The sequence below is a fragment of the Monodon monoceros genome, unplaced genomic scaffold (assembly GCF_005190385.1).
Source record: "Monodon monoceros isolate NGI ecotype Baffin Bay Population unplaced genomic scaffold, NGI_Narwhal_1 Super_Scaffold_7, whole genome shotgun sequence".
NCBI lineage: Eukaryota > Metazoa > Chordata > Mammalia > Artiodactyla > Monodontidae > Monodon > Monodon monoceros.
Window position 1 is genome coordinate 91,155,490 of NW_021703784.1, and position 26,068 is coordinate 91,181,557.

The 26,068-nt window shown below is 45.6% G+C and overlaps 1 protein-coding gene across 2 annotated transcripts in view; it reads left to right on the forward strand.

Annotated features, from left to right (window-relative positions):
- TTC17 (tetratricopeptide repeat domain 17) overlaps positions 1-7,386 on the forward strand; it is a 154,699-nt gene extending 147,313 nt beyond the window's left edge. For both annotated transcript variants that reach the window (XM_029207126.1, XM_029207127.1), the window contains 3 exons: positions 3,157-3,276; positions 4,492-4,635; positions 6,240-7,386. In XM_029207126.1, the coding sequence (XP_029062959.1) occupies positions 3,157-3,276; positions 4,492-4,635; positions 6,240-6,371 (396 nt within the window). In that variant the 3' untranslated portion in view covers positions 6,372-7,386. The remainder of the gene's footprint in view (positions 1-3,156; positions 3,277-4,491; positions 4,636-6,239) is intronic.
- Positions 7,387-26,068: the final 18,682 nt, after the last annotated feature.

Consider the following 26,068-nt stretch of genomic DNA (forward strand, 5'->3'; position numbering starts at 1 on the left):
AGTGATTACACCATGTTTGTTTCCAAGGCACAGGAAGACGCAAACAAGTATTGTGTTGTTGGAGCAAATATGTGTGCGTAAGTGATAGAACGGTGTTTAAAAAGAGCAATGGAGGGCTTCCCTGGTGGCACAGTGGTTGAGAGTCCGCCTGCCAATGCAGGGGACGCGGGTTCGTGCCCCTGTCCGGGAAGACCCCACATGCCGCGGAGCGGCTGGGCCCGTGAGCCATGGCCGCTGGGCCTGCGCATCTGGAGCCTGTGCTCCGCAACGGGAGAGGCCACAGCAGTGAGAGGCCCGCGTACCGCAAAAAAAAAAAAAGCAATGGAATAATAAACACAACACTTGGGATAGCGTGTGCCTCTGGAGAAAAGACAAGAGGATGGCATAGTGTTAAGAACATACAGGAGAAGCAGGTTCATTCTTTAGTAGGGTAGCGGTTTCTGGAATATTCATTATTTTATGCTTTACAGCATACATGTATATTTTATATAATTACATATTTGTTGTATGTGTATATATATAAATATGTTCTTCAGTATGTGTCAGATATTGGCATTAAAGAAAGGTAATTTTATTTTCTTAAAAAAAGGATCCTTTTGGGAAGCCAGTCAGAAGAATCAAGTCATAAAGAAGGAGGAGCAACACATCAGGCTAGCTTCAGATTTCTGTGCAGCCCCCATTCAAACCAAGAGGCAATGGAGCAATACCAGCAAATTGTTCAAGGAAAGAAAGAATGAGCCATGGTTTTATATCCAGCCAGCTGTGCTTCAGGCATAAAGGCTAGAGACAGAAAGTTTTGAACTTATATGATTGTATTTGTTTGCTAGGGGTGCCATAACAAAATACTATAGACGGCGTGGCTTAAACAATAGAAATTTATTTTCTCACAGTTCTGGAGGCTACAAGTCGGGGATCCAGGTGCCGGCAGGGTTGTTTTCCTCTGAGGCCTCGCTCCTAGGTTTGCAGTTGGCCGCCCTGTTGGCACCTCTCGCCTTCATCCCTCTGCACACACGACCCTGATGTATCTCTTCCTCTTCTATAAATCCTTCACATAAATCCAGTTATATTAGATTAGGGCCCCACAATAATGGCCTCATTTTAACTTAATCAGCCCTTTAAATACTTTATTTCTAAATAGTTACATTCTGAGGAACTAGAGATTTGAGACTTCAACATATGAATTTGGGGGGACATAGTTCAGCCCATAACAACAATCTCAGAGAATAATTTTCCCATCGGCCCGTCTTAAGAAAACTACTAGAAGATAAACTTCAGCCAACCAGGAGATGACTAGGGAAGCTGCACAAAAGTAATGTCAGTGATCAAGGACTGTATTTAACTGTAGAACCAATACAAAAACAAAGGCAGGAAATTGGGTGATAGAACAGAATATAAATGCTATGTGCCCTGACAATGAAAAATGATAAAATCACCAAAAAAATAGATTGGAAGACAGAAAGAAGATAGGAAGCAGGGTAAGTTTTCTGATTGCCTCATCTGTAATGGCTGGGAGTTAGAGACCACCCATCAGAATGAAATAGACAGGAAAATGCAAAATTGAACCTAAATTAACCCAATATTCAACCTAAATTAAGTACTAAAGTTTTGTATATGATAAAGGTAGCATCACAGTCGGGGGGAGAGAGGAATTACTCATTAACTGTTATTGAGACAACTTAGTAGCCATCTGGAAAAAAAAATTAAATTGGAGCCATATCTTTTACTTTACAGCAAGTTAAATTTTAAGTGGATCAAAGGGTAAAATGTGAAAAATGAAACTACAAATGTTCTGGGGAAAAAAACATGGTAAAAATTCTTAATAACCTTGGAGTAAACAAGACCTTCCTAACTGAAAATCCAGAAGCCATCAGAAATAGATTAATGAACTGAACTATGCAGAAATTAAAACCTTTATATCACACAAAGCACCATAAGTCCAAAGGCAGACTTGAGAAGCCTGGGGGAATGTATCTGTAATTCATATACAGGCAAGGGACTAATCTCCCTTATACCTAAAGAGCTTTCTCATATAGATAAGCTAAAGACCTCACAGAAAAATTAACAATATAAGAACAGGTCGTTCACAGAAAAGAAATACAAAAGGCTGTCAAACATGAAAGGATGGTCAGCTCCATTCATAAGAAGGGAAATGTAGATTTAAACCGCATTTTCACCTATCAAAGATCCCAGAGTTTATTTAATAAGACTCCTTGGTGAGGCAATAAAGAAACAGGGACATGTGTATATTTCTGGTGGGATATTAAATTGCTACAGTCCTATGGAAGGCAGTGTGGTAATTTCTATCAAACTAACATGTGTGTCCCCTTGATATAGCATGTCCACACTGGAAATGTATCCTACAGATGCGCTGCACAGACACAAAATTACACCTATACAAAGTCATGTTTGCAGCATTGTTTTTAATAGTGAAGAATTGGAGGAGAGAGGAATATTCATTAATAAGGACCTAGTTAAATAAATAATGGTGCTTCCAAACAATGAAATACTATGCAGCTGATAACAAAGGAATGAAGAGGCTTTCTACACACTGATGTAGAACGATCTCTGAGGTGTACTGTTTAGTGAAAAAAGCAAAGTGCGGATGAACGTTAGCTCGTATATAAGTAATAGGCTTATAAAGCAGGAGAGATAAGCCTGTATTCGCATTTGCTTAGATACAGCATAAAGAAATCCTAGAAGGTTACATAAGAAACCAAAAATAGTGTTTACTTGTATATAATAGTGACAAGGATGGCAGGGAGGTTTTTCATTGTATAACTTTATATAATTTCTGGTTTTTGAAACGTGAATGAATTACCTGTTCAAAAAGCTAAGTAAATTTAAATATAAAAGAACATGGGCATGAAATATAGTTCTGCTACTTAGTAATTGAGTGGATTTGGACAAGATATTTAACCTCTTTGGATCATAGTTTTTTTATCTATAAAAAGACTGTAATAGTAGAATCAAGCTTATAGGGTTGCTATTAGGATTAATAAGAGGATGAACATGAGTGTATAGCAGACCGCCAGGACCAGGTAAGTGCTCAGTTAAATGGTCATTAACTTGTGTTACTTGTGTTACTGTTCTTAATCTTGGTGGTAAATTAGTGTGTTATTTAAGAAGCATCAGCCTTAGCTGACCATTCCTTTGTAGAACCAGACGTCCTGGGTCCTTTCCAGCATGGCAGCCCTCTACTGGAGAGTGAAAGGCCAAGGAAAGAAGGCGATCGACTGCCTACGCCAAGCCCTGCACTATGCTCCACACCAAATGAAGGTGAGTGGAACTCAGAGGTGGGAATTTCCATCTCTCAGTCCTTTCCTTTGCCCAGTGGTTTATTCTGAGGTTTCAACAACCTTCCTCATGCTCAGCCTATAAGAAAATGGCAAAAGGCTAAGATAGGGGGGAAAACTTATGACCCCACTTGTGCCACCACAAGCCTGTGAATTACACCCACTATTGCGCCTTCCCTACCTCAACAAGATGGAACATCAAGGAAGGGCTTCAAGATCACTGTAAAACATTATATCAGGCGCAGGCATTGCCGAGTTCTAAATGCAGCTCTGCCTCTCACTAGGTTTGTGATCTTAGGCAAATTCTTAAACCTCTGTGACCCTATTAATGACATGCACTCTGTGAGTGTCCAGCAAGGACAAAGATGGGTCATTTTTTCGGTTTCTTCTGTATCTCCTATAGAAGAACCCAGTGATGTAGAACAATGCAATATAGATAGCAGTTGCTCAGGTAACACATTTAAAGGGAATAAATATTTGTGATATTAATAAATATTTGTGATAATAATACTTTTACTTGATCAACCCATCATTCTGTGCTCTGTACTGCTAGGTGATAGGGAAGGGCGAAGACTCTGGATCAGGGGTCAGGGAACTTTTTCTGTAAAGGGCCAGGTGGTACAAAATTAGGGTCTGAGGCCAGACAGGCTCTGTTACAGCCACTCAGTTCTGCCATGATAGCGTGAAAACAGCCACAGAAATACCTAAGGGAATGGGAATGGTGTGGTCCAATAAAAAGTTACAAAAGCAGGCAGCAGGCTGGACTGGCCTGTGGGCCACAGCTTGCCAGCCTCTGCCTCAGGCAGTGCAGCGGTCCTTGCAGAAAACCCCTTGGCTCTGTGACGGCATGCCCCAGAGTGTGGGCTGTGCAGAGCATCGGGCCACCGACTTCCCTTACCAAGCTGCAGCGCAGCCAGGAGCTTGCACCAGGATGGAAGCCAACAACCGCACTCAGCAGGTTTTTACGCAGCTGACGTGTTTGTTTGTTTTTTGAGGTAAGTCTCACTCAATGAAAGAAGTACTGCATGGGTAGGCTGGTGCGCGCTCCTTCCCTATCACAGACCCGTAGCAAACGGCAGCCTCCCGCGCTGAGCTGCACGACTCTGCCATTCACCAGGAAACGCTGACCACATTACTTACGATCACCAGAGCCGAGAATGAAAGCTCTTCCCTTCTCGCCTTCTCCTTCCTCCCCCAGGACGTACCCCTCATTAGCCTAGCCAACATCCTGCACAACGCCAAGCTCTGGAACGACGCCGTCATCGTGGCCACCATGGCAGTGGAGATCGCGCCACACTTTGCTGTGAACCACTTCACACTGGGCAACGTCTACGTGGCGATGGTGAGGTTGGCCTGTGAGCGGAGCACACCAGCTCTGTCACCTTCTCTCGGGCACATCTTCTTTGATTTCAAACCCTCTTTGACTGTGTCAGTGTCCTCCAGTTTCCTGTAAGTTTTGCGTCTAAAATTGTTAGCTCTCCACCAAAGGTGTATTTTATAGGTAAGGGGTTTGTGAGTTTTTAAAGTAATACAGGAAATTCATCCACGTGTTTGCAACTATGTAGTTCCGCACCTTAAGTTTTTAACAGTAATAGAGTCAGATTTACCTGCAGTTTTCTAGAGATGTCACCTGTTCCGGAAAACCTTACCTAACCCTCCACATGGACGGACACACTCTCGTGCTTTCTTACTGCAAGGTTGGGCTAGGTCCCTATGGTTGCACTCATGATGCCCTGTGCAGATTTCTCTTGTACTTTCACCTTGTTTTATAATTTCTGTTTCAAGTATTAGTCTCTCCCCCTAGACCAGGAGCTCCTTAGAAAGAGACTCCTCTTCATCTCCCTGTTCCTAGCACTTCACAGGGTTTGGCACATAGTAGGTGCTCACCAAAGCTTTGATGAATGATGGAATGCCACTAGTTTCATGGGATACCATTTACAGATAAAATGGCAAAGCCATCTTGTTCAGAACAAGGACCAATTTCAGAACTTAAAGTCCCAGGGGTCCCCCAGAAGCTGTCATAGCCGAATTTAACAAGAATTGTGCCATGCACTTTCGTCCAAAGCTTGGGGTCCCACATGGGGCTCTTCCCACGGTACCCTCAGTGAAGGGTAATAGAATGAGCAGCTTCAGGCTCCAAGTTTTATGTGTTACCCGTGACCTCCAAGGCAGGAGATATAATCTTGGCCACAGGTAGGTCTTGCTGCATGTGCAGATTTCCCTCTCTGCTTCTTAAAACTGAAGAATCTATTTTCATCCCCAGTAAATGCAAAATGTGCTGCTGTGAATGAGGAATTCTGCCTCTCATTTGGCCAGAAGGAGCCATTTAAGCAGTAGATTTGGGCTCTTCTTTGCGAGTATTAGTCTAAGTAAAAGATTAACGCCTTCACCATGGCAGTGATCATTTCCAAACCGTGTTCGTATTTTCAAGTGTTAGGGAGAATAAGAAGCTGTTTCAGAATTTCCAAGTCTAATTGAGATACCTGACATGACTTCCATCTTTCCAGTTAACAGTAGAAAATTCAGGCAGATGCACAGTAAGCTTTTGCCAGACATAGTTCTAGAGGTTTCTGTGAGGATTAAAGGAAGGGATTCCATAAAGCACCTAGCACTGTGCCTGGCACGCAGCAGGTACTCAGTAATGTTGGTTCTTACTGTTGCCACCACAGTTACTCCTTTTGTTGGGCCAAACCTCTATAAACTTGATCTCCCCTTTCCCTCTGGTTCTTGGGCTCTGCCATAATTTTCTTTGTTATTTCATACCTTGGGGATGGAGGTAGTTGTTTCCTCCAGACCTTAGAGTTTTCCTCAGAGATTTAGATCCACTGAGAAAATACTGCAGGATCGTCACTACCACAGATGTGCTTTTCACAGAAAAAGAAGTCACCATATATATTTAGCCTGGTGGTAGTACCCCTCTCACTTTTGTCCCTCTGCCCCTCACAGGAAGAGTTTGAAAAAGCACTGGTGTGGTACGAATCTACACTGAAGCTGCAGCCCGAGTTTGTCCCGGCCAAGAACCGAATCCAGACCATCCAGTGTCACTTAATTCTGAAGAAGGGCCGGCGCTCTCCTTAGCTCACTCCTCCCTTCTCTCCTGTCTCTCTTTTCTCATGCTCTTCAGAAAAGGAATAAGAAACCAATCATTGTCAGTATCTCCTTTTAATGATGTTTATGACAATAACTGAGTAAGACATATAACAGGACTTTTACATATGTGGGAATTGGTTTGTTTTGGTTTTTAAGTTCCTTCTTTCCCCCAGCCAACCTCAGAAACATAAATTTCTTAAAAGGAAAATGCAGCCTAAAGATATTGTGTAAATACTGAGCCAAGACATTTCTGGAGCTGTGCTCTGTCTCCAAAACCTCGATGCCTTTAGGGCTTTTCTCAGTGGTCCAGCCAGCCTCCTCCAATTCGGAGGAGGGCGAAACCGCATCGCACATTCTCTGCTTCCCGTCGTAGCCTCTGTTGTCAGTGGAAATGCAGAAGCCCATCTGGTGCCAGTCAGTGAGAAGCAATGTTCCGCGCTCTCCCCACTAGATCTCCATGCTGCCCCCAGCCTTGTCCGTTCCATGCTGCTCCGATCCAAACTCTCACAGGTAGTTTGCGGGGGAGGAAGGGGAAATGATTTTAAAAACAAAATATTTACAACAAAAACTCTTAGGATCACCTGACCTTTGTGATGTTATTTATGTTGGGGAGGGAGGGGGGCTGAGAAGGGGAAATCAGCAGTGTACAACATCGATATCATTTGTACTTTAATTACAAATCACAAGGAAACCAATAAGTTGAAATCCTATATATATAAACAGGTTTATATATAGAGAATATGTATATTTGAAGCCCTCTACAGACTGAGTCTATGTTTTACTAATTCTTTGTTCACTGTGTTACCCATCTTGGGATGAGGCATGAGTGTCAGCTCCCTCTCTCTGAGGCCTTCAGACTTAGCCCCTCAGGAGAGTGAAGAGCCAAGGTTGAGTGTTCCGTACAATGCTTATGCCTCTGGTCCAAGGAGAGTCAGAAACTCCAGGCATTTGGGAGTCTTGAAGGGCACATACTGAGGACAAAAATAAAAGTTGTTTATGAAAATAGGTCTGTGGTGTGGTTCTTCTTTATAGAACCAGGCTCATTTGGACAGCTCTGAAGCCTAACTATAACTCTGGGTCAGATCTTCTCAAGTCCTAGGTTGTCTTTATCTTTCTTTCTTTCTTTCCACCACAGCAAGGTGTGGGGAGAAACAATCCATCACTAGGTTTTATGGTTGATGAACTTCATTAACACAATACATTTGACCAGGAAAGATGCACAGTCAGCAGATGTTCAGAGTTGATAATTGACCTTCCTGGGAAAGGAAGAATAATCTAAACCACAAAAGTCAGCCCTCCGGTGAGCACGGATCCTAAAGTTCGTCCAAGTAAGCTTCGTGGAGCTTTGGTGAGAGTTGTACCAGTGTGAAACTGAGCATTCCCTTTGGGACAGGACTCCACTGAACACAGGGTTTCCTAGAACATTATCAGACACCAGTCATCTCAAATACTGGGTCACTAAACCTGGAGCATTTGGTTCTAGCAGAGACTGTAATTTCTTAGAAGCAGGTGAGCAGTCAGACATGCCTGTCAACTCTCCTTCTGTCTTTTATGCAGCTAGAGTCCAGCTAATTTCAAACGGTTTTATGTCAGATGTATTTTGAGAAGCAGCTCATTCATTGCTGGATAAAGGGAACCTCTTTTCACTGAGAATCCTTGTGTGTGTCTGATTGTATTTCCTGCCTCCCCACCTCTCCACAATGTTGCATTTAGTTTTTCCTGAAACTTGCAACCGTTTTCTGTGATTTTGTTTTGCTTTTTTTAAAATTTACATACAGTGAAATTCATTCTTCAGTGTACAGTTCCGTGAATGTTGACAAATGCATAGAGTCATACAGCCACCACAACAATCAAGGTAAAAAACTTTCATCACCCCCAAAAGACTCCCTCACTCTGCTCCTTTGTAGTCAAACACCACCCTTAACCCTTGGCCACCTCTGATCTGTTCTTTCTATAGTTTTTCCTTTTCCTCCATATGGTAAATGAAAGAAGTCAGACTCCAAAGGCTATGTACTATATGGTTCTATTTACATGGCATTATGGAACAGCAACGGTAGATGCCCTAAGGCAGAAGCACACTGAAAGTTTCAAAACACAGGAGACCGCTTTGGCTGAAGAGGTGTAAGCAAGAGGAAGAATAGTAGGAGATGAAGCCAGAGAGGGGAACCAGATTGTGTAGCTTTTTGGGTGTTTGTTTTGTTTATTTTTGTTGTGGGGCTTTATATGTCACTGCAAGTCACTGGTTTTAAGCAGAGAAATAACATGATCTGACCTGTTTTAACAGGAGTCAGGATTACTCTAGGATTTTTTGACCTGAGCAATTAGAAGGAGGGAGTTGCTATTAACTCAGATGGGAAGACCAAAGTTAGACAAGAGTTTTGTGGGGAAGATTAAGGAATTCAGTTTTGTACAGACTATGTGAAGATATTGGGTAGACAGTTGGATAAATTAGGGTTAATAGAGGATATCTATGCTGGAGATATAAATTTGGATGTCACAGGCATGGGGATAGTATTTGAACCCATGAGACTGGATGAGATCACTAAGGACATGAGAGAATATAGACAAGAGCACAGATTTAAAGGCAGAACTGGGGAATTCCAGTGTTATGGGGTCAAAGAGTTCACATGCCCAACAACAGAATTCATTCCTAATGTACAAGAAATAATAGAGCAATTTGAAAAGTAAGAATGCTGAAAATGTTCAAGTAGTTAAAAGACTATCATCCACATAACAGAGATTATGGAACATGAGCAGGTTAGGGACTTCCCTGGGGCCACAGTGGTTAAGAATCCACCTGCCAATGCAGGGGACACGGGTTCAATCCCTGGTCCAGGAAGATCCCACATGCCGCTTAGCAACTAAGCCCGTGTGCCCCAACTATTGAGCCTGTACTCTAGAGCCCGCGAGACACAACTACTGAAGCCCGCATGCTCGAGGGCCTGCATGCTGCAACTACTGAGCCCGTGTGCTGCAACTACTGAAGCCTGCATGCCTAGAGCCCATGCTCCACAACAAGAGAAGCCACTGCAATGAGAAGCCCACGCACCACAACAAAGAGTAGCCCCCACTCGCCGCAACTAAAGAAAGCCCACGCGCAACAACGAAGACCCAAGGCAGCCAAAAAAAAGAAAGAAACACGAGCAGGTAGATATGGTGAAAAAGAACCACATAGGACTCCTACAAGTGAAAAATATTATTGAAATAAAAATCTCAATGGATAGGTTAAACAGACTAGACACAGCTGAAGAGAGAGTTAGTGACTTGTAAGATAGAATGAAAGAAATCCACCAAAGCATAAAAACAGAAGGACAAACTTTTCCTCAAATATTTGTATTAAATGCTCTCATAGGGCAAACTCCTCACTTTCCAGGCTAGAACTCACTTTCTTAAGCAGTCAAGCTTTTGAATCAGGGTCCAGAAACAGAATACAACTCTTAATTTATTTCTAGAACTGGGAAAAGAGTTGGTGACAGGATTGAAGACCTCTGCTAATAAGAAGAACTAACATCTATCGGTTGCATGGTGTGTGCCTGTCCCTGTTCAAAGTGTTTTACATGGATCAGGAGCAATGGGTGACTCGGGCAGAGCTGAGAGACCAGACTGTACCTCTGTAGATTAAGTGAGAACAGCTTCACGTGTCCTCTGGAGCTGTCCCTGATTTAGTCTTCCCTCTCTCTTTCAATTTCCAGTCTCTTCTCCCTGATGCTTCTATAGCTTTAGGGTATTGCTGGGTCTGTCCACCATTATTAATTCAATAGTTCAGTAACTTTTTTTTTTTTAATCAAGCAACTGTTTTGCACCAGGTCCATATGTTGAAAGAGCAGGGGATATAGACATTTATTAGACATGGAGCTAAGCATCTGATTGGAGACAAGATACGTGGTCAGCAGACCGAGAATTGCCGTAGCAATCCTAAGAAAAAAGAACAAAGCTGGAGACATAACCCTTCCAAACTTCAGACAATACTACAAAGCTACAGCAACCAAAACAGCATGGTATTGGCACAAAAACAGACATATGGATCAATGGAACAGAGTAGAGAGCCCAGAAATAAACCCACACACCTATGGTCAGTTAATCTTCAACAAAGGAGGCAAGAATACAATGGAGAAAGGAGAAAGGGTAGTCTCTTCAGCAAATGGTGTTGGGAAAGCTGGACAGCTAGCTACACGCAAATCAACAAAGGTAGAACACACCCTCACCATATGCACAAAAAGAACACAAAATGGCTTAAATACTTAAATATAAGACATGACACCATGAAACTAGAAGAGAACATAGGCAAAACATTCTCTGACATAAATTGTAGCAATGTTTTCTTACGTCACTCTTCCAAGGCAATAGAAATAAAAGCAAAAATAAATGGGACTTACTCAAACTTATAAGCTTTTGCACAGCAAAGGAAACCATAAAACAAAAAGACAACCTAGGGACTGGGAGAAAGTATTTGCAAATGATGCAATCAACAAGGGCTTAATATCCAAGATATACAATCAGCTCATAGAACTCAAAAAAAATTTAAAAATCAAAAAATGGCAGAAGACCTAAATAGACATTTCTCCAAAGAAGACATACAGATGGCCAATAGGCACGTGAAACGTTGCTCAAAATCACTAATTATTAGAGAAATGCAAATCAAAACTACAATGGGGTATCACCTCACACTGGTCAGAATGGCCATCATTAAAAAGTTTACAAATGATAAAGGAGAGGGTGTGGAGAAAAGGGAACCCTCCTACACTGTTGGTGGGAATGTAAATTGGTGCAGCCACTATGGAAAATAGTATGGAGGTTCCTCAAAAAACTAAAACTAGAGTTACCATGTGATCGAGCAATCCCACTGCTGGACATATATCTGGAGAAAACCATAATTCAAAAAGACACATGCACCCCAGTGTTCATTGCAGCACTATTTACAATAGCCAGGACATGGAAGCAACCTAAATGCCCATCGACAGATGAATGGGTAAAGAAGATGTGGTACATATATACAATGGAATATTACTCAGCCCTAAAAAAAGAATGAAATAATGCCATTTGCAGCAACATGGATGGACCTAGAGATTACCATACTAAGTGAAGTCAGACGAATATCATATCTCTTATATGTGGAATCTAAAAAGTGACACAAATGAACTTATTTACAAAACAGACTCACGGACATAGAAAACAAACGTATGGTAACCAAAGGGGAAAGAGGAGGGGAGGGATAAATTAGGAGCTTGGGATTAGCAGATATGAACCACTATTTTTAAAATAGATAAACAACAACGTCCTACGGTATAGCACAGGGAACTATATTCAATATCTTGTAATAACCTATAATGGAAAAGAACCAGAAAAAGAATACATATATGTATATATAACTGAATACATATATCACCCTGCTGTACGCCAGAAATAATACATTGTAAATCAACTCTACTTCAATTTTTTTTTTTTTTGCGATACGCGGGCCTCTCACTGTTGTGGCCTCTCCCGTTGCGGAGCACAGGCTCCGGACGCGCAGGCTCGGTGGCCGTGGCTCACGGGCCCAGCTGCTCCGCGGCATGTGGGATCTTCCCGGACCGGGGCACGAACCCGCGTCCCCTGCATCGGCAGGCGGACTCTCAACCACTGCGCCACCAGGGCAGCCCCTACTTCAATTTTTTTAAAAAGAAACATGGTCAGCTCATTTCCCTACAGGCGATGAGTGTCACCAAAGGGGTTATCACAGGTGCTGTAGGAACGTGGCATCCTGTGACACATGGACAATGCCTCTGAAAATCAGTGGAATTAAGTGAAAAAAAGGGGGAGAAGTGGGAGGAGTTGGCATCCAGGTAGTGGCAGCAGCATAATCCCAGACATGGAAATGGGGAAGTTTTGTGCATGTGGGAAACACTAAGTTGTAGCTTCAAGTGCAAGCTGGGGAGTGGCTCTCCATTTCCACCAGGAAAAAGCCCAGAGTTCGTGGCTCTGCTTATGATGACTTTCACGATCTGGACCCTGCCTCATCTCTCACCACCTTCCCCACCCACACTCTATCCTCCCACCATGTGGGATCACCTGCAGTGGCCAGCACGGTGCCTGGCACATAGGAAGTATTCAGTACATGTTTGTGGAATATAAAATGAGTTGCAGAAGGAAAGTATGGAAAGGCAGGCAGGGGGCCTCTGCTTGGAGGGTCCAAACCAAGGTTTGTACACCTGGAAGAGGCTACACCACCCTAGGGGACTCGGACAGTGAATCCATCAGAGACCTCTGTTTCTGGGTCTTCAACATTCAGGAGTAGACTTTGTGTCCCCTAATTCTCTCAGTCTTATCTCTAACTAGACTGTGACTCCTTGAGGGAAGAAGCCGTGTATAATGTCTCATTTACAGTGTTGAACATCAATAGGTGCTGAATTAAATGTTCGTCGGTAAAGCTGGACTTGCCTGTTTGCATCTCCACAGAAAAGGAGAACATGGGATTAGATCTGACCGTTAGGAGAACCACAAAAGCTGAAGTTAGAAGCCAGTCTCCCCTGCTGCTGGCTCATCCACTGCTTGAAAGATAACAACAGGCATAGACTTGAGTAGAGTCGCTGGATCCAGGAAAGGGGAATTATCCACACAAAGCTGGCCCCACCAGACTGGCCCCATTCTCCTTAACTAGTGGTGCAGGGCTCTTGGGCAGTGAAATAGACTGGGTTTCCTCTATCAGCCTAGTAGCCAGATTGAGAGTAGGGAGTCTGAGGCGTGTGTGTGCGTGTGTGTGTGTGCGTGTGTGTGTGTGTGTGTGCGTGTGTGTGTGTGTGTTGCAAGTTCCATTGCTGAGAAGCAAGATATTTTGTTTCGCTTAGATTGGTTTCCTAAAAAACCATGAGATATGGGTGGAAAGCCCTCCAAACTCCAACAGCAGGAAAGAGAGGAACACATCAATTGCACTGTTTGTCATTCATTCAGCATTTACTAAGTATTTACTACATACTGGGTGCTGCATTCAGTGCTAGGAGGCACAGACATGTGACACACAAAGGAGAACGCATATGGAAGAGACAAGATCAACACACCTGAAAGCAACTAGAGAACAGTTAAGGATGAAGTACTTACTAGAAATAATTTATATGTGGAAGAAGTGTAGGAGAGCAGCTAAGAGCACTAACTTGGTACATTAATTTAGGTAAATCTGAGCTTGGTTTGAATCTGAACTCTACCACATATGTGTGATTATGAACCAGTTACTTCACCTGTGAGCCTTGGTTCTCTCATCTGTAAAATGGGGATAACATCATCTATCTCATTTTGTAGCTGGGAGGATTAAATGGGATAATGGATGTACATAGCATGGTGTTTGGCAGTGCTGGCTCTAGAACGAGGCTACTTGGGCTCAGATCTCAACTCCAACGCTTCCCTGCTGTCGTCTTGGGCAAGTCACTTAATCTCAGTTATGGTTTTCCCATTCTTAAAATCGGAATAACAACAGCTCCTACACTGTGGGGTTGATGTGAGGCTTCAATGAGTTTTATCCAGTGGAAACTTTTAGAATAATCTTGGAACATACCAAGAACTCAACACATACATTTACAACAGGAAAACAACTGCTGAATTATTTTCACAAGAGAAATTAAAACCTATCTGCACACAAAAATCAATATGTGAATGTCTATTGCAGCTTTACTTATAATCTCCAAAAGCTAGAAACATCCCAATGTCCTCCAACAGGTGAATAAATGATGAAATACGACTCAGCAATAAAGAGTAATGGATTATGGGAATGTAAATTGGTACAGCCACTATGGAGAACAGTATGGAGGTTCCTTAAAAAACTAGTTTCCGTATGATCCAGCAATCCCACTCCAGGGCGTATATCCAGAGAAATCCACAATTCCAAAAGATACATGCACCCCAATGTTCACTGCAGCACTATTTACAATAGCCAAGACATGGAAGCAACCTAAATGTCCATCGACACATGAATGAACAAAGAAGATATGGTATATTTATACAACAGAATATTACTCAGCCATAAAAAAAGAATGAAATAATGCCATTTACAGCAACATGGATGGACCTAGAGATTACCAGACTAAGTGAAGTGAGTTGGATAGAGAAAGACAAATATCGTATGATATCACTTATATGTGGAATCTAAAAAAAAAAAGATATAAATGAACATATTTACAAAACAGACTCACGGACATAGAAAACAAACTATGGTTACCAAAGAGGAAAGGTCGGGGGAGGATAAATTAGGAGGTTGGGATTAGCAGTTTCAAACTACTGTATATAAAATAGATAGTCAACAAGGACCTACTGTATTGCACAGGGAACTCTACTCAATATTCTATTATAACCTTTATGGGAAAAGAATCTGAAAAAGAATTGATACATGTATACGTATAACTGAATCACTTTGCTGTACACCTGAAACTAACACACATTGTAAATCAACTATACTCCAATATAAAATCTTAAAAAAAAAGAGTAACGGACTACAGATTCATGCAACAACATGGATGAATTTCAAGTTCACTATGGTAAATGAAAGCAGTCAGATTCAAAAAGCTATAGACTGTATAATTCCGTTTACATGACATTATGGAAAAGGAAAAACCATAGGGAGAACGGATTAACAGTTGCCAAGGGTTAAGGGTGGTGTTTGAGTACGAAGGGGCAGAGTGAGGGAGTCTTTCGGGGTGATGGAAATTTCGTACCTTGAATTCCCCCAAATATCCACTTGGCTCACCACCTTCCCTGGGAGGCTTCTCTAATCGTGATATTTTAAATTGTGACATCTACCTCCACGATTTCCTAATCCCCTTTCCTGCTTTACTTTTCCCAGTAACTCTTACCGTTATTGAGCCTACTGTGTAAGTTATTTGTTGTCTGTCACTCCCACACATATGTTCTAACGATGCAAGATTTGTCTCTCTTTTTTTTTTTTTTTTTTTTTTCCGGTACGTGGGCCTCTCACTGTTGTGGCCTCTCCCGTTGAGGAGCACAGGCTCCGGACACGCAGGCTCAGCGGCCATGGGTCATGGGCGTAGCCACTCCGCGGCATGTGGGATCTTCCCGGACCGGGGCACGAACCCATGTCCCCTGCATCGGCAGGCGGACTCCCAACCACTGCGCCACCAGGGAAGCCCTTGTCTCTGTTTTGTACCCTGATGTGTCTCTAGCCCCTGGTACAGAGTAGGTGTCCAGAGGAAACTGCTGAATGAATGGATGGATGGATGAATGAACGAGTGAGTGATGCTAGACTTCCTCATATATTTTATATTTTTTGTCTTTATTTAGCAGGAGTTAACATTCGAGGTAATCCCACAAGTACCTGGGATTGAAGGCACCTCCCTCCGCAGAAGTTTTTGAAGTGGCCTCTACTGGAAACCCCATAAGGTCAACACGTTTGTTAGCTTCTGAAGTTGGGGTTTCCACACTGTATGGAGAGTGTGAATTAGGACCCTACCTTCCCACAGGTAGGAGGCTCAAGGTCCTAATAGTTTTACCTGGTGGACAGGGGCTGTCTGATCTGGGTCTTGTCCCTGCTCCTGGCCTTAGACAGAGTCCAGTTCCATCAATCAACTGTCCATGAGGGCTTATGCCTGTCCCTGCGGGGGAACCAAGACCACAGTTCTCCAGGCCTGTAGGAATTCTCAGTGCCAGTTCCCACTCCATCATTGGCACCTGGTAATTTCTTGATTTTGAGTTTGCTCAATATTCTAAAATATCATATCGTGCCTTTGTATGCGCTGGAGTTGGAGGTGCAGGATTCCAGTGTGTGTGTTCCATAGGCCAACACGGCTGGACGTTTGGAGAGGCCAGCTCTACACTACATATGACCTTACCTCCAAGAAACCTGGAACCTTCCCCTGGGGCACACGAATCCCTGTGTGAGAAGCATTGCTACAGAAAGACATGAATTTTATCCTTCATGCAGGATGAAATAGAAAGGGCATCCAGACACGCTGGCTTCAGAGCAGACTCCCATTTTGTCTAGAGTTGACCTCCTCCATGCCCTCCAACCCCAAAATCTCTGCAAGGGCCTATCACAGAAAGCCCAGCCTCTCTGAAAATGCCCAGCTGCATTAGGGAGGTACCTTTTATAATTTGAAAACAAGCCCGGACCAGTAGTGAAAGTAAGGCCCAGCCAGACCCTTACCACATGCTAACTTCATAAAGATGGCAGACGGGAACCTGGAACTTCTCCACTAAGGCCTCTCTAAGAGTTCTGAGAATGTGTCCAGAGTCATTCTCACCAGGCCTTCTCTCTATAGTCACATGCCTTGGGGTGAGGCTAGTGAAAATCAGGGGACCCAGGCCTGATAAGGGACCAGGCCAGCTTCTGCCCATTGCTCTCCAAATCCTGCAGGTGGCAGCCGGACACAAGGCTGAGGATCTGAGGACCAAACGAAGGGGGGACCACGTGGCACTCCAGGCGCAGGGGTGCTCTTGATCAGGGCAGCTCAGAGCCCTAGCTGCAGAGGATGGAGAGGCAACAGTGTGGTGGAGGACCTGCACTGTCCACGACGGTAGCCAGTAACCAACCTGCCCACTGACACTGACATTTAAATTCATCACAATGGGATAAAATTAAAGATTCAATTCCTCGGTTGCACCAGCCACATTTTCAAATGCTCAGCAGCCACATGGGTCTTCTGTATTGGACAGCACAGATATGAAACATCTCCATCAGCAGAGTCCCAGGGGGAGTGCTGCCCCAGACAATGAGCTCCAACCCACCCAAGTGTGTAACACCCAGACACCAGACAAGTCTGCATCACCCCCAGAGAACGTCCATTCAGAAGGCCCCAGAGTGGGTCCCTTAACGCAGACCCCTCCTCACCTCCTTCTTTTATTCCTTTCCAGTTTTATCGAGATACAACTGGCATACAGCACTATATAAGTCTAAAGTGTACAGCTTAACAACTTGACTTACATATATTGTGAATTAATTACCACAGTAAGTTTAGTGAATATCCATCACCTCATATAGATACAAAAAGAAAAAACGTGTTTTTTCCTGTGATGAGACCTCTTAGGCTCTACTCTCGTAACAAGTTTCAGATACGCCATACAGCAGTGTTAGCTATAGCCACTGTGTGGTACGTTACATCCTCAGTACATTTTTATCTTAAAACTGGAAGTTTGTAACTTTTGACCATCTTCATCCAGCTCCCCCTCCTTTCTTCTTGGAAAATAATTTTTCCTCCTTAAGCTGGGATGGTTTAGGCTCCTTCAGGCCTCAGTGCCTTTGAACATGCTGTCACCTCTCCCCGGGATGCTGGGATGCTCTCTTCTTCACGTCTATGTACCAAACAGTGAGCACTGTGCCGGGGCTGTCGGTATCTGCCCATATGCCCTCAGCACTGCTTCAACGTGCCCACAGCTGCTGCCTGGGGACTGTCCTGGCTATGGGAGCCATTTGGCCCTTGCACGGGCAGGCAGTGCTGGAGAGTTAATGCCCCAACAGATGGGGTGTTGGTGGATAGATACCCCTTGAGTAAGATGACTCTGAGGCCTTTTCTACACTTGCTCCCAGAATCCCCAGAGGACTGAGCTTCAGTGGGGTCCCCAGGGGCAACTGGCCTGAAGAGACGCCTTTTACTGGCTTTCCGACACCCCATCCTGCCCCTCACTCCCTACTGGTGCTTCCTCAGATCACTTCCCAAATAAACGACTTGCACTAAAATTCTCAGAGTCTCCTTCCCGCAAGCCAAGCCGAGAAAAGGGCCTACCGTGTGCCAGACTCAGTGGTAAGCACAGAGGAAAAGAGATTTGATAAGACAAATTCAGTTCCTTCCTCGTAAGCTTGCAGTGACATGGGTGAAGCCGGAGGGTGAAGAGGCAATTGGGAGATGGTGGTGTGAACAGCACTGTAATGGGGCAGGAGAGGGGGCAGGGATTCCCTGGGGAGAGACAGCCGCCCAGCCTGGATGGGGTGGGGGGGAGTTAAGGTGAGTGCTGAAGGCCGAGGGAGGAAGGAGAACTCCAGACAGAAGCGCTCCTGAAGACATGAATGGGGAAACGTTGACACCTTTCACGCTGGGGATCATGTGATGGGATTGGCATCTCATTCACGCTGAAGGTGATGTGGAGAAAGGACAGAGTGGATGGAAGCAGGGTGCCCGCCCAGGAGGCTGGTGTGGGAACAGACAAGGAGGGACGGGGTGTGAATCAGGCAGGGCCCAGGCCCCAGGGACAGGCAGAAGGTGAAGGGTCAGAGGAGAGCTGATGAAGGAGGGTTGCCGGGACCTGGTGATCACTGAGCCCCGGAAGCCGAGGGAGATGATCCCAGATTCCTGGCTGAGGAAACTCGGTGGATACTGCTGCCATTCCCTACAAACAACACAGGAGGCGTGGGTTTGAGGGAAAGATGATGACTTTTGTTTTGGACATGACTCTGAGGTGCCTGTAGGCCTCTGATTCTCTGAGACCAGTAGCCTCAGCATCCCTGGAACTTTTAGAAATGCAATTTCTCAGGCCCTACCCCAGACCTACTAAATCAGGGACTCGGTGGGAGGGCCCAGCAATCTGGGCTTTAATAAACCCTCTAGCCCTCCAAGTAGTGGCGTGCTGAGAAATGTTTAACAACTCACTCCTGGGGAGAAGGAATTCCTGATTTTAGTATTCGCCAATTCTAACGGTGGAAATAATCCCACCATGGCCGATTTCAAGCCACCTGTCTGACATCACTCCCACACAGAGCTGGGAAGAGATGCAGCAGTTGTCACCCCCAGGCAGTATGAACTGGCTCCAGGGGGTTCTGAGGTGCACCTGTGGGCCCAGAGCCACTGCTCGAGGCCAACTGCATGAACTTATCTAATAGGCAGGTAGATGTACGGGTGTAAAGCCCAAGAGAGAGGACCAGGATGCAGAAAACGTTTGGCAGACATCAGCGTACATACAGGTGCCTACCAGGTAAACCCAGGGAACACAAACATGAATAATTAGACTGGGTTCCGGCCCCCAAGGATCACGCAGTCACTTAGACAGAAATGCACACAATCATCAGAGAGCAGTGGAGGCGCAAAGGAGCGGGTGATCCCCTCGACTGGGGAAGGTTCTTGGAGGAGGCGGCAGGAGCTGGGTTTTTTAAACACAGGAAGGGAATTAGACAGGTAGAGAAGAGGGAGGCCGGTGTCCCAGGCAGAAGGAAAGGCTGAGTGGAGAAAAGAAAGTGGCTGATGGGAGGTGGACACACTACAGTGACGGAAGGGGAGGCCAGAGAAGCCAGATCTATGAGGCGCCTGGGCTCAGGGCTACAGGATTTAAACTTGACCTTGGAACATATGAGGCATCGTTAAAGAATTTGAAGGAGTGGGGGGTTATGATCAAGAATGAAAGGTCACGCTCTCTCCTTAATCATTACCCTGTATTCGCTCTGGAATTTCTTTTGTTTCTCAAACATATAGAGCTATTTCCTACCTCCAGGCCCCCATGCACTTCCTCCTGACTGGAACCCTCTCACAATGGCTGTCCTCTGGGTGGACTTGTCCATCAAGGTTCAGCCCAAGTGTCACCTCCTCTGAGGAGCCCTCCCTGTGGCCATGATGTGATTTAAAACAGGCCCCTCCATCCTCTCCACCCCAGTACCTTGTCCAGCTCCTTGGTATCGATGGCACTAACCACCAGCTACGATGATCTTCATTGTGTCTGTAGCCGAGTTTAAAATTTGTACATTTCAACCCTGATGTCAAAAGGAAAAACCAACTTGATTTCCCACAGCTGAACTTTTAATTGAATTCATCTTTGCTCTCAAGGCCCTGTTCTAATGTGCTCCCAGTTGGTCCAATTTAGTAGGCGTTTTTCAGATAAATTTAAATATTATCTCAATCACTGTGCAGTTCAGAGTTTGACTGCAGTTTTAACAAAAATACTCAGTAATTCAGGGTGTCATCACATTCCCCTCCTCTTATCTCTCTTTTTAAAGGGCATCTGGGCACCGGGAAAGCTCGTGCCCCATAACGGACGGGAGTGGGACTAGCAATGGGAAAGTGCTGATGGGATGCTTCTCAATGCCAGCCTTTAACCTCTGACGGCCTCATCTGCAATGAGGTGGGTCAGAGCTTCAAAAACGAAACAGAGAATTACCATTTGATCTAGCAATTCCACTTCTAGAACTAAATTTCCAAAAGAATTAAAAGCAGCAGCTGTACACCCATGTTCATAGCAGCACTATTCACAATAGCCAAGAGGTGCAAACAACCCAAGTGTCCATTGACAAATGAATGGATGATAAAATATGGTACACACAAAGAATGGAATATTATTCAACCTTAAAAAAGGAATGAAAATAGAAAATAAACTTATGGTCAACAAAGGGGGAGGAGGAGGGATAAATTAGGAGTTTGGGATTAAAATATACACACTACTATATATAAAATAGATAACCAACAAGGACCTACTGTATAGCACAGGGAACCACACTCAATATTTTTTAATAACCTATACGGGAAAAGAATTTGAAAAAGAATAAATATATTTATATATAACTGAATCACTGTGCTGTACACCTGAAACTAACATGACATTGTAAACCAACTATACTTCAATTAAAAATATATATATTATTGGGGCTTCCCTGGTGGCACGGTGGTTGAGAGTCCGCCTGCCGATGCAGGGGACACGGGTTCGTGCCCCGGTCTGGGAAGATCCCACATGCAGTGGAGTGGCTGGGTCCGTGAGCCATGGCCGCTGAGCCTGCGCGTCCGGAGCCTGTGCTCCGCAACGGGAGAGGCCACAACAGTGAGAGGCCCGCGTACCACACACACACAAAAAATATATACATATATATATAATTATCCAAAAAAAAAAAAAGGAATGGAACTCTGATACCTGCTACAACATGGATGAATCTTGAAGATGTTATGCTAAGCGAAATAAGCCAGACACAAAAGGAAAAATATCGTATGAGTCCGCCTATGTGAGATATCTAGAATAGTCTGATTCATAGAGGCAGAAAGGAAGATAGAGGCTGCCAGGGGCTGGGGGAAAGGGGAAACTAGGCAAGGGGAAATCTACAGAAATCGCTGATAAAGGGGCCTTTGTATCAGTCAGCTATCACTGCATAACAAACCACCCCAAACTCAGTGGCCTGAAACAACAGTCACTTATTATCATACCTTATCTGTCTTTGGGTTGACTAAGAGTAGGCTGATCAAGGCTGGGCTCAAATGGGGCTCAGGGGTCTGCTGACTTCACTGGGGTCACTTCTGTATCTAGAGGTTGGTTTGCGGGTAGTTCTCTAGGCTGGGCTTGGCTGGGCACCTTCATTGGGGCAACTCTGCTCCACACGTCTCTCATCCTCTTCCTGGGACCAGCGAGCTAGCCCAGAATATTCTCATGGCAATGGCAGAAGCACCAGAGAACAAACCCAGTCATGCAAGCACATTTAAATATCCTGCTTGTGTCACGTCTGCTAATATCCACTGTTCCCGGGCAGGGAATTACAACTTGCCCTCAAAGTCACACGGATACAAGGAGTGAAGAATTGAGGCCATAACACAACCTACCACAGTCTTCTTCCAAGTTTTGCCTTCAGGGGGCCAGATAAACAGAATATTTGCTTTGTGCTCTGTTCGATACACAGCCCTGGAAGGATGTGTCACTTTGGGGGTAAACTTAGTGCCACTTGGGGTGAGCTTTTGTGGTGTCACTTCCGCAGTTATCCTTCTGTTATAACACACCCCACATGGTTCTCTGGCGGGTTCTTTGTGTGTCTGTCTCCTCTGATACACTGGGTGCTCCTGTCTTATTCACCTAGGTTCCAGAGTGGATGTCCATAAACATCCCTTGATGTTTATGGACATCAAGGGATGTCCATAAACATCCCTTGAATGCTGAGTGAATGACGGCCACCACGACCCCTCCCTTCTCTGTCTTCCTCTACACATTATTTTCACCCTTTATCTCATTTTCTGGTTATTGCTGGTTAATCTGTTATGCTTACAATTCATCATTACAGAGTCACATGGCTGTCTTTTTACTGACAGAGCATTCAAATCAGTCACCTCAAAAGACTATACTTTTCTATACTCTTTCCCCACCCTGAGTTCTGAAGGAAGTTTCAGGAACTCCCGCAGTAATGCTGTCATGTTCGCTTGAATACTCCTGAGGGTGACAAATCTTTGCCTTGTTAAGGTGGATGGAATTTTTGGAAACAGCTGACAGTCATTTAGATCCAAAGCTGGTGACAAAGGTGGGTGATAAATCTGGGTCATTCTGGGGGGAAAAAAAGAAGTGATCAAGAAGAAATGAGCCTGATATTTTTCCATAGTTTCAAAGCTATCCCTGAGGACAGCCCACAGGAGCCCCAGGTGGAAAAGAAAACGGTCATCTGAGCAGTCAGCCTCCTCCCAAGGTGACTATATTGAAGGGGCCCACATACACCATGGGATGAGAAGTTTTCATCTCATTTACTTTAGCTGTGGTTCTGATGCTTTTAAATCCTTTGAGAATCTGATGAAAGCTCCAGACCGTCTCTCCAGAAAAATGCCCATTTCATGCATATAATTTCAGGGGGCCCACGGACCCCCTGAAGCCAACCCAAGGATCCCAGGTAAGAACTTCTGTTTGGAATGAACACACTAACTAGTGTGAAGGCACCAGAGAGCAACAAGTATGGTCTCCTTCGTTTCTTAGTTTCTACCCACCCACCTCACAGTGAGCCCAGGCCAGGCCCAGGACATAACAGATTCTCCAGAAATAGAATGTGAACTACTGGTACGCCCTTCTTCACTCTGAGATCATCTTTGTGGGCGAGGTCCCTGTGGCCAGCTTGTCCCCTCAGCGCCTGTCAGGTCGGCAGTGCAGTCTGAGCGTGGTGAGCCTTCTCAGAACGGCTGTTTCAGCCTCCACAAGGTTCTTGCTTGGGAAGAAGCAGGAAAGGGCCTTGCTGCTCCAATTAGACTCAGGGGTTCAGGGGGTCCAGGCTGGGAATGAGCTTTACTTTGGGAGCTCAAGGGCCAGGCCAGACCAGCTTCAGTGTCCTTGGTGCCCCTCCCTTCAGGCACCTGTCAGGGTGCTCTGAGCAGCCAAGGGCACGGGGGCGGGAAACGCCTGCCATGAGGCCTAGTGGCCACAAGAGGGAGCCATTTGTCCTGAAAGGACAGGCGTCTGGCTGGGATCGTGACTCCCACATTCATCCCCCGACGCCCACGCAGGCTCCGGGTAGCGTTAGGTGCTGACTGCAGGCGAGGACAGAGCATGGGGTGCAGGTGGCCACCGACTGAGATAGATTCTCCCCCAGTGACCTGCTTCTACCCAGGTGGGTGCAATGGACACAGCCACTTCCAATGCCTCTGAGCTCTCAGACCTTTTATAAGGTTCCTCCTCTCTTAAATTTTTCTTTTCTTTATGGCAGAAGCAACCCAAGCTCAAAGGGGAAAATGAGAACATTCAGACAAGCAAAGGACATCCGACACCAGCCCATCTCAAAGACAAGCCTGGTTACCATGATAGAGGTACATCCTGCCTGGGACCCTCAGGAGGGTAACAAGAATAGGGGAGCCTTTCAGGGAGAATGGGGGTGCATTTGTCGATGGGGTACTCAGCGGTCTGTGGAGAGCCGGTGATACCCCCAGGGTTCCGAGCCACAGGTGCCTGGAGGGAGAAGCACGTGGCCGGGGAGGGAAGGAAGCTAATCCCCGCTGAGCCACCCTGTGACCCCATACGTCCGTCCCAGGAGCCATCTCCTCTATTCTATATGCACATGCTAACCAGTGCTGCTTTACAGCTAGGGAAACTGAGACTCAGACGAAATCACTTGCTCTGGGTCACGCAGCCAGTGAAGTGCTGCTGGAGCCCAGATCTGGAGCTGGGATGTCTCGCTCCAGAAGCTGATGCCTTTACAAAGCCCTGGGGCCTTTCACGGCAAGGGTCTGCCCTCAGGCTCGGAGAACGTGGCCCAGCTCCCCAAGCCCCACCTGCCCCCACAGCATCACACACATCCCAGAGTTTGCAGTACAGCCCCAAGGTTAGAGGGCCTCTCAGGCCATCAGCGTCTGGTCCTGACTGCACGGTCCCGGCCCTAAACCAGCCCTCAGGAGGCCTCAGAGGAGGAGAGGTGGGCATTAGGGAAAGGTGCTCAGGAGATACTGCAGTGACGTGTCCGTGGCCTGCTCAGCCTTGATGTGGTGGAAACTGCTCGCACCTGTCTCCCTCTGAGGCTCTGCAGAATGGGTCCACAGAGACTCTGATCATCTTCTCTGGAAAGAAGCCCCTGCCGCCCTTCCTTGGGGGACAGGCAGCTCTGAGAACAGGCACACCCACCCTCTTCCCAACCTCCCTTTCTTAGGACACCTCCTCCCAGACTCAGCCTGGAGGCCCAGGGAGAGGCCTCCTCTGGTTGCCAGGGCAACGGCTCCATTGTTCCTGCCTCCGGAGGGCAGCAGGCAGGCCCCCCCCAAGCTCCTGGACCTGGCTCTCCCTACCGTTCTTGAGCCAGTGGAGCCCGCAGGGCCCCATTCCACCCCTCAGGGCCTCTTTGTCACAGCAGGATGCAGAGATGGGGGGGACAGGCTGACTGGTCACCATGCCAACAACACATTGCCCACATCCCTGGGGGGAGGGGAGGGGCTGGGGCCTTCGGACATTCAGCAGTCTAGGGAGTGGTTTGTCTGTCCTTGGGTCACCTGCCAAGGGCCCCTGCTGCTGGCCCAGCATAGGCCTCAGGGTCCACTGCGGGAGAGACTCCGCTAGCTCTCTGCTTTTCACCCAGTGTGCTGTATTTTTGCTCAGTGAAGCACAGCTTGGAGCTGAGGCTTTCTCCCACCCATTCTGAAGTTTCACCGGCAGGCGGGGGCCTGGGCTGTGGGAGAGGAGCTAGGCTGTGTCCTGGCGCCCAGGCTGCGCTGGGGGCTGTGGTCCGCATCCATTCACTCATTCACTCGCTCTATCTCATTCATTCAACAACATTCCCTGGGGCTGACTCAGGGCCACTTCAATATTATTAAAACCACTTTACAGAAGGAGAACTCTTACTCCAAGAGGTAAATGGCCCAAAGTGCCCGAAATATTAAGTGTCAGAGACAGGATTTAATCTCAGCTCCGGCTGGCTCTAATATCGCTGCTTTTAAGTGAAGAAGAGATTACATTCTCCCCACCACTGACAGTATCTTGACTACCCTGGGCACAATACGTAGATTGATTATTGACTAAAAATGAAGCCATTACAAGGAAGTTAACGGCAGGGTATCTTGCACACAGTGTCTTGCTTAGTAAGTATGGAATGCACGTGTGGATGGATGGACGGATGGACAGATTCTCAGTAACTACTCTCCTCAGAGTACTGAGGGCAACTGTTCATTCACGCATTTATTCATTCATTTACATTCATTCAGTAAATAAACACTGAGGACTTCTGTGTATCAGGCACTGTGCTGGGCACTGCTGACATAAGGGAAACAACACATATCGGGTTCCAAGTCTGGTGAGAGAGGCGGACAAGTAAAAACTCCCCATTACATGCAGTGGAGTGAGAGCTACAATGGGGGAAGCCAGGCTGACCGCAACGGCATCTCTCATTTTCTGAATCACCGAGTCGCAGACCCTCTAGGCAGAGAAACAGATCATAAAATTCTTCCAGTTCAGTTCTTACGCTTTGGTCATTTCATGTACCACCATCACCATGTTTACCATATCTACATATCACTTGCCATTATTTCACTAATATCTTTCTTTAAACTGACTCTCTTATTAAGCTCTAAAAAGATTATGTAAGA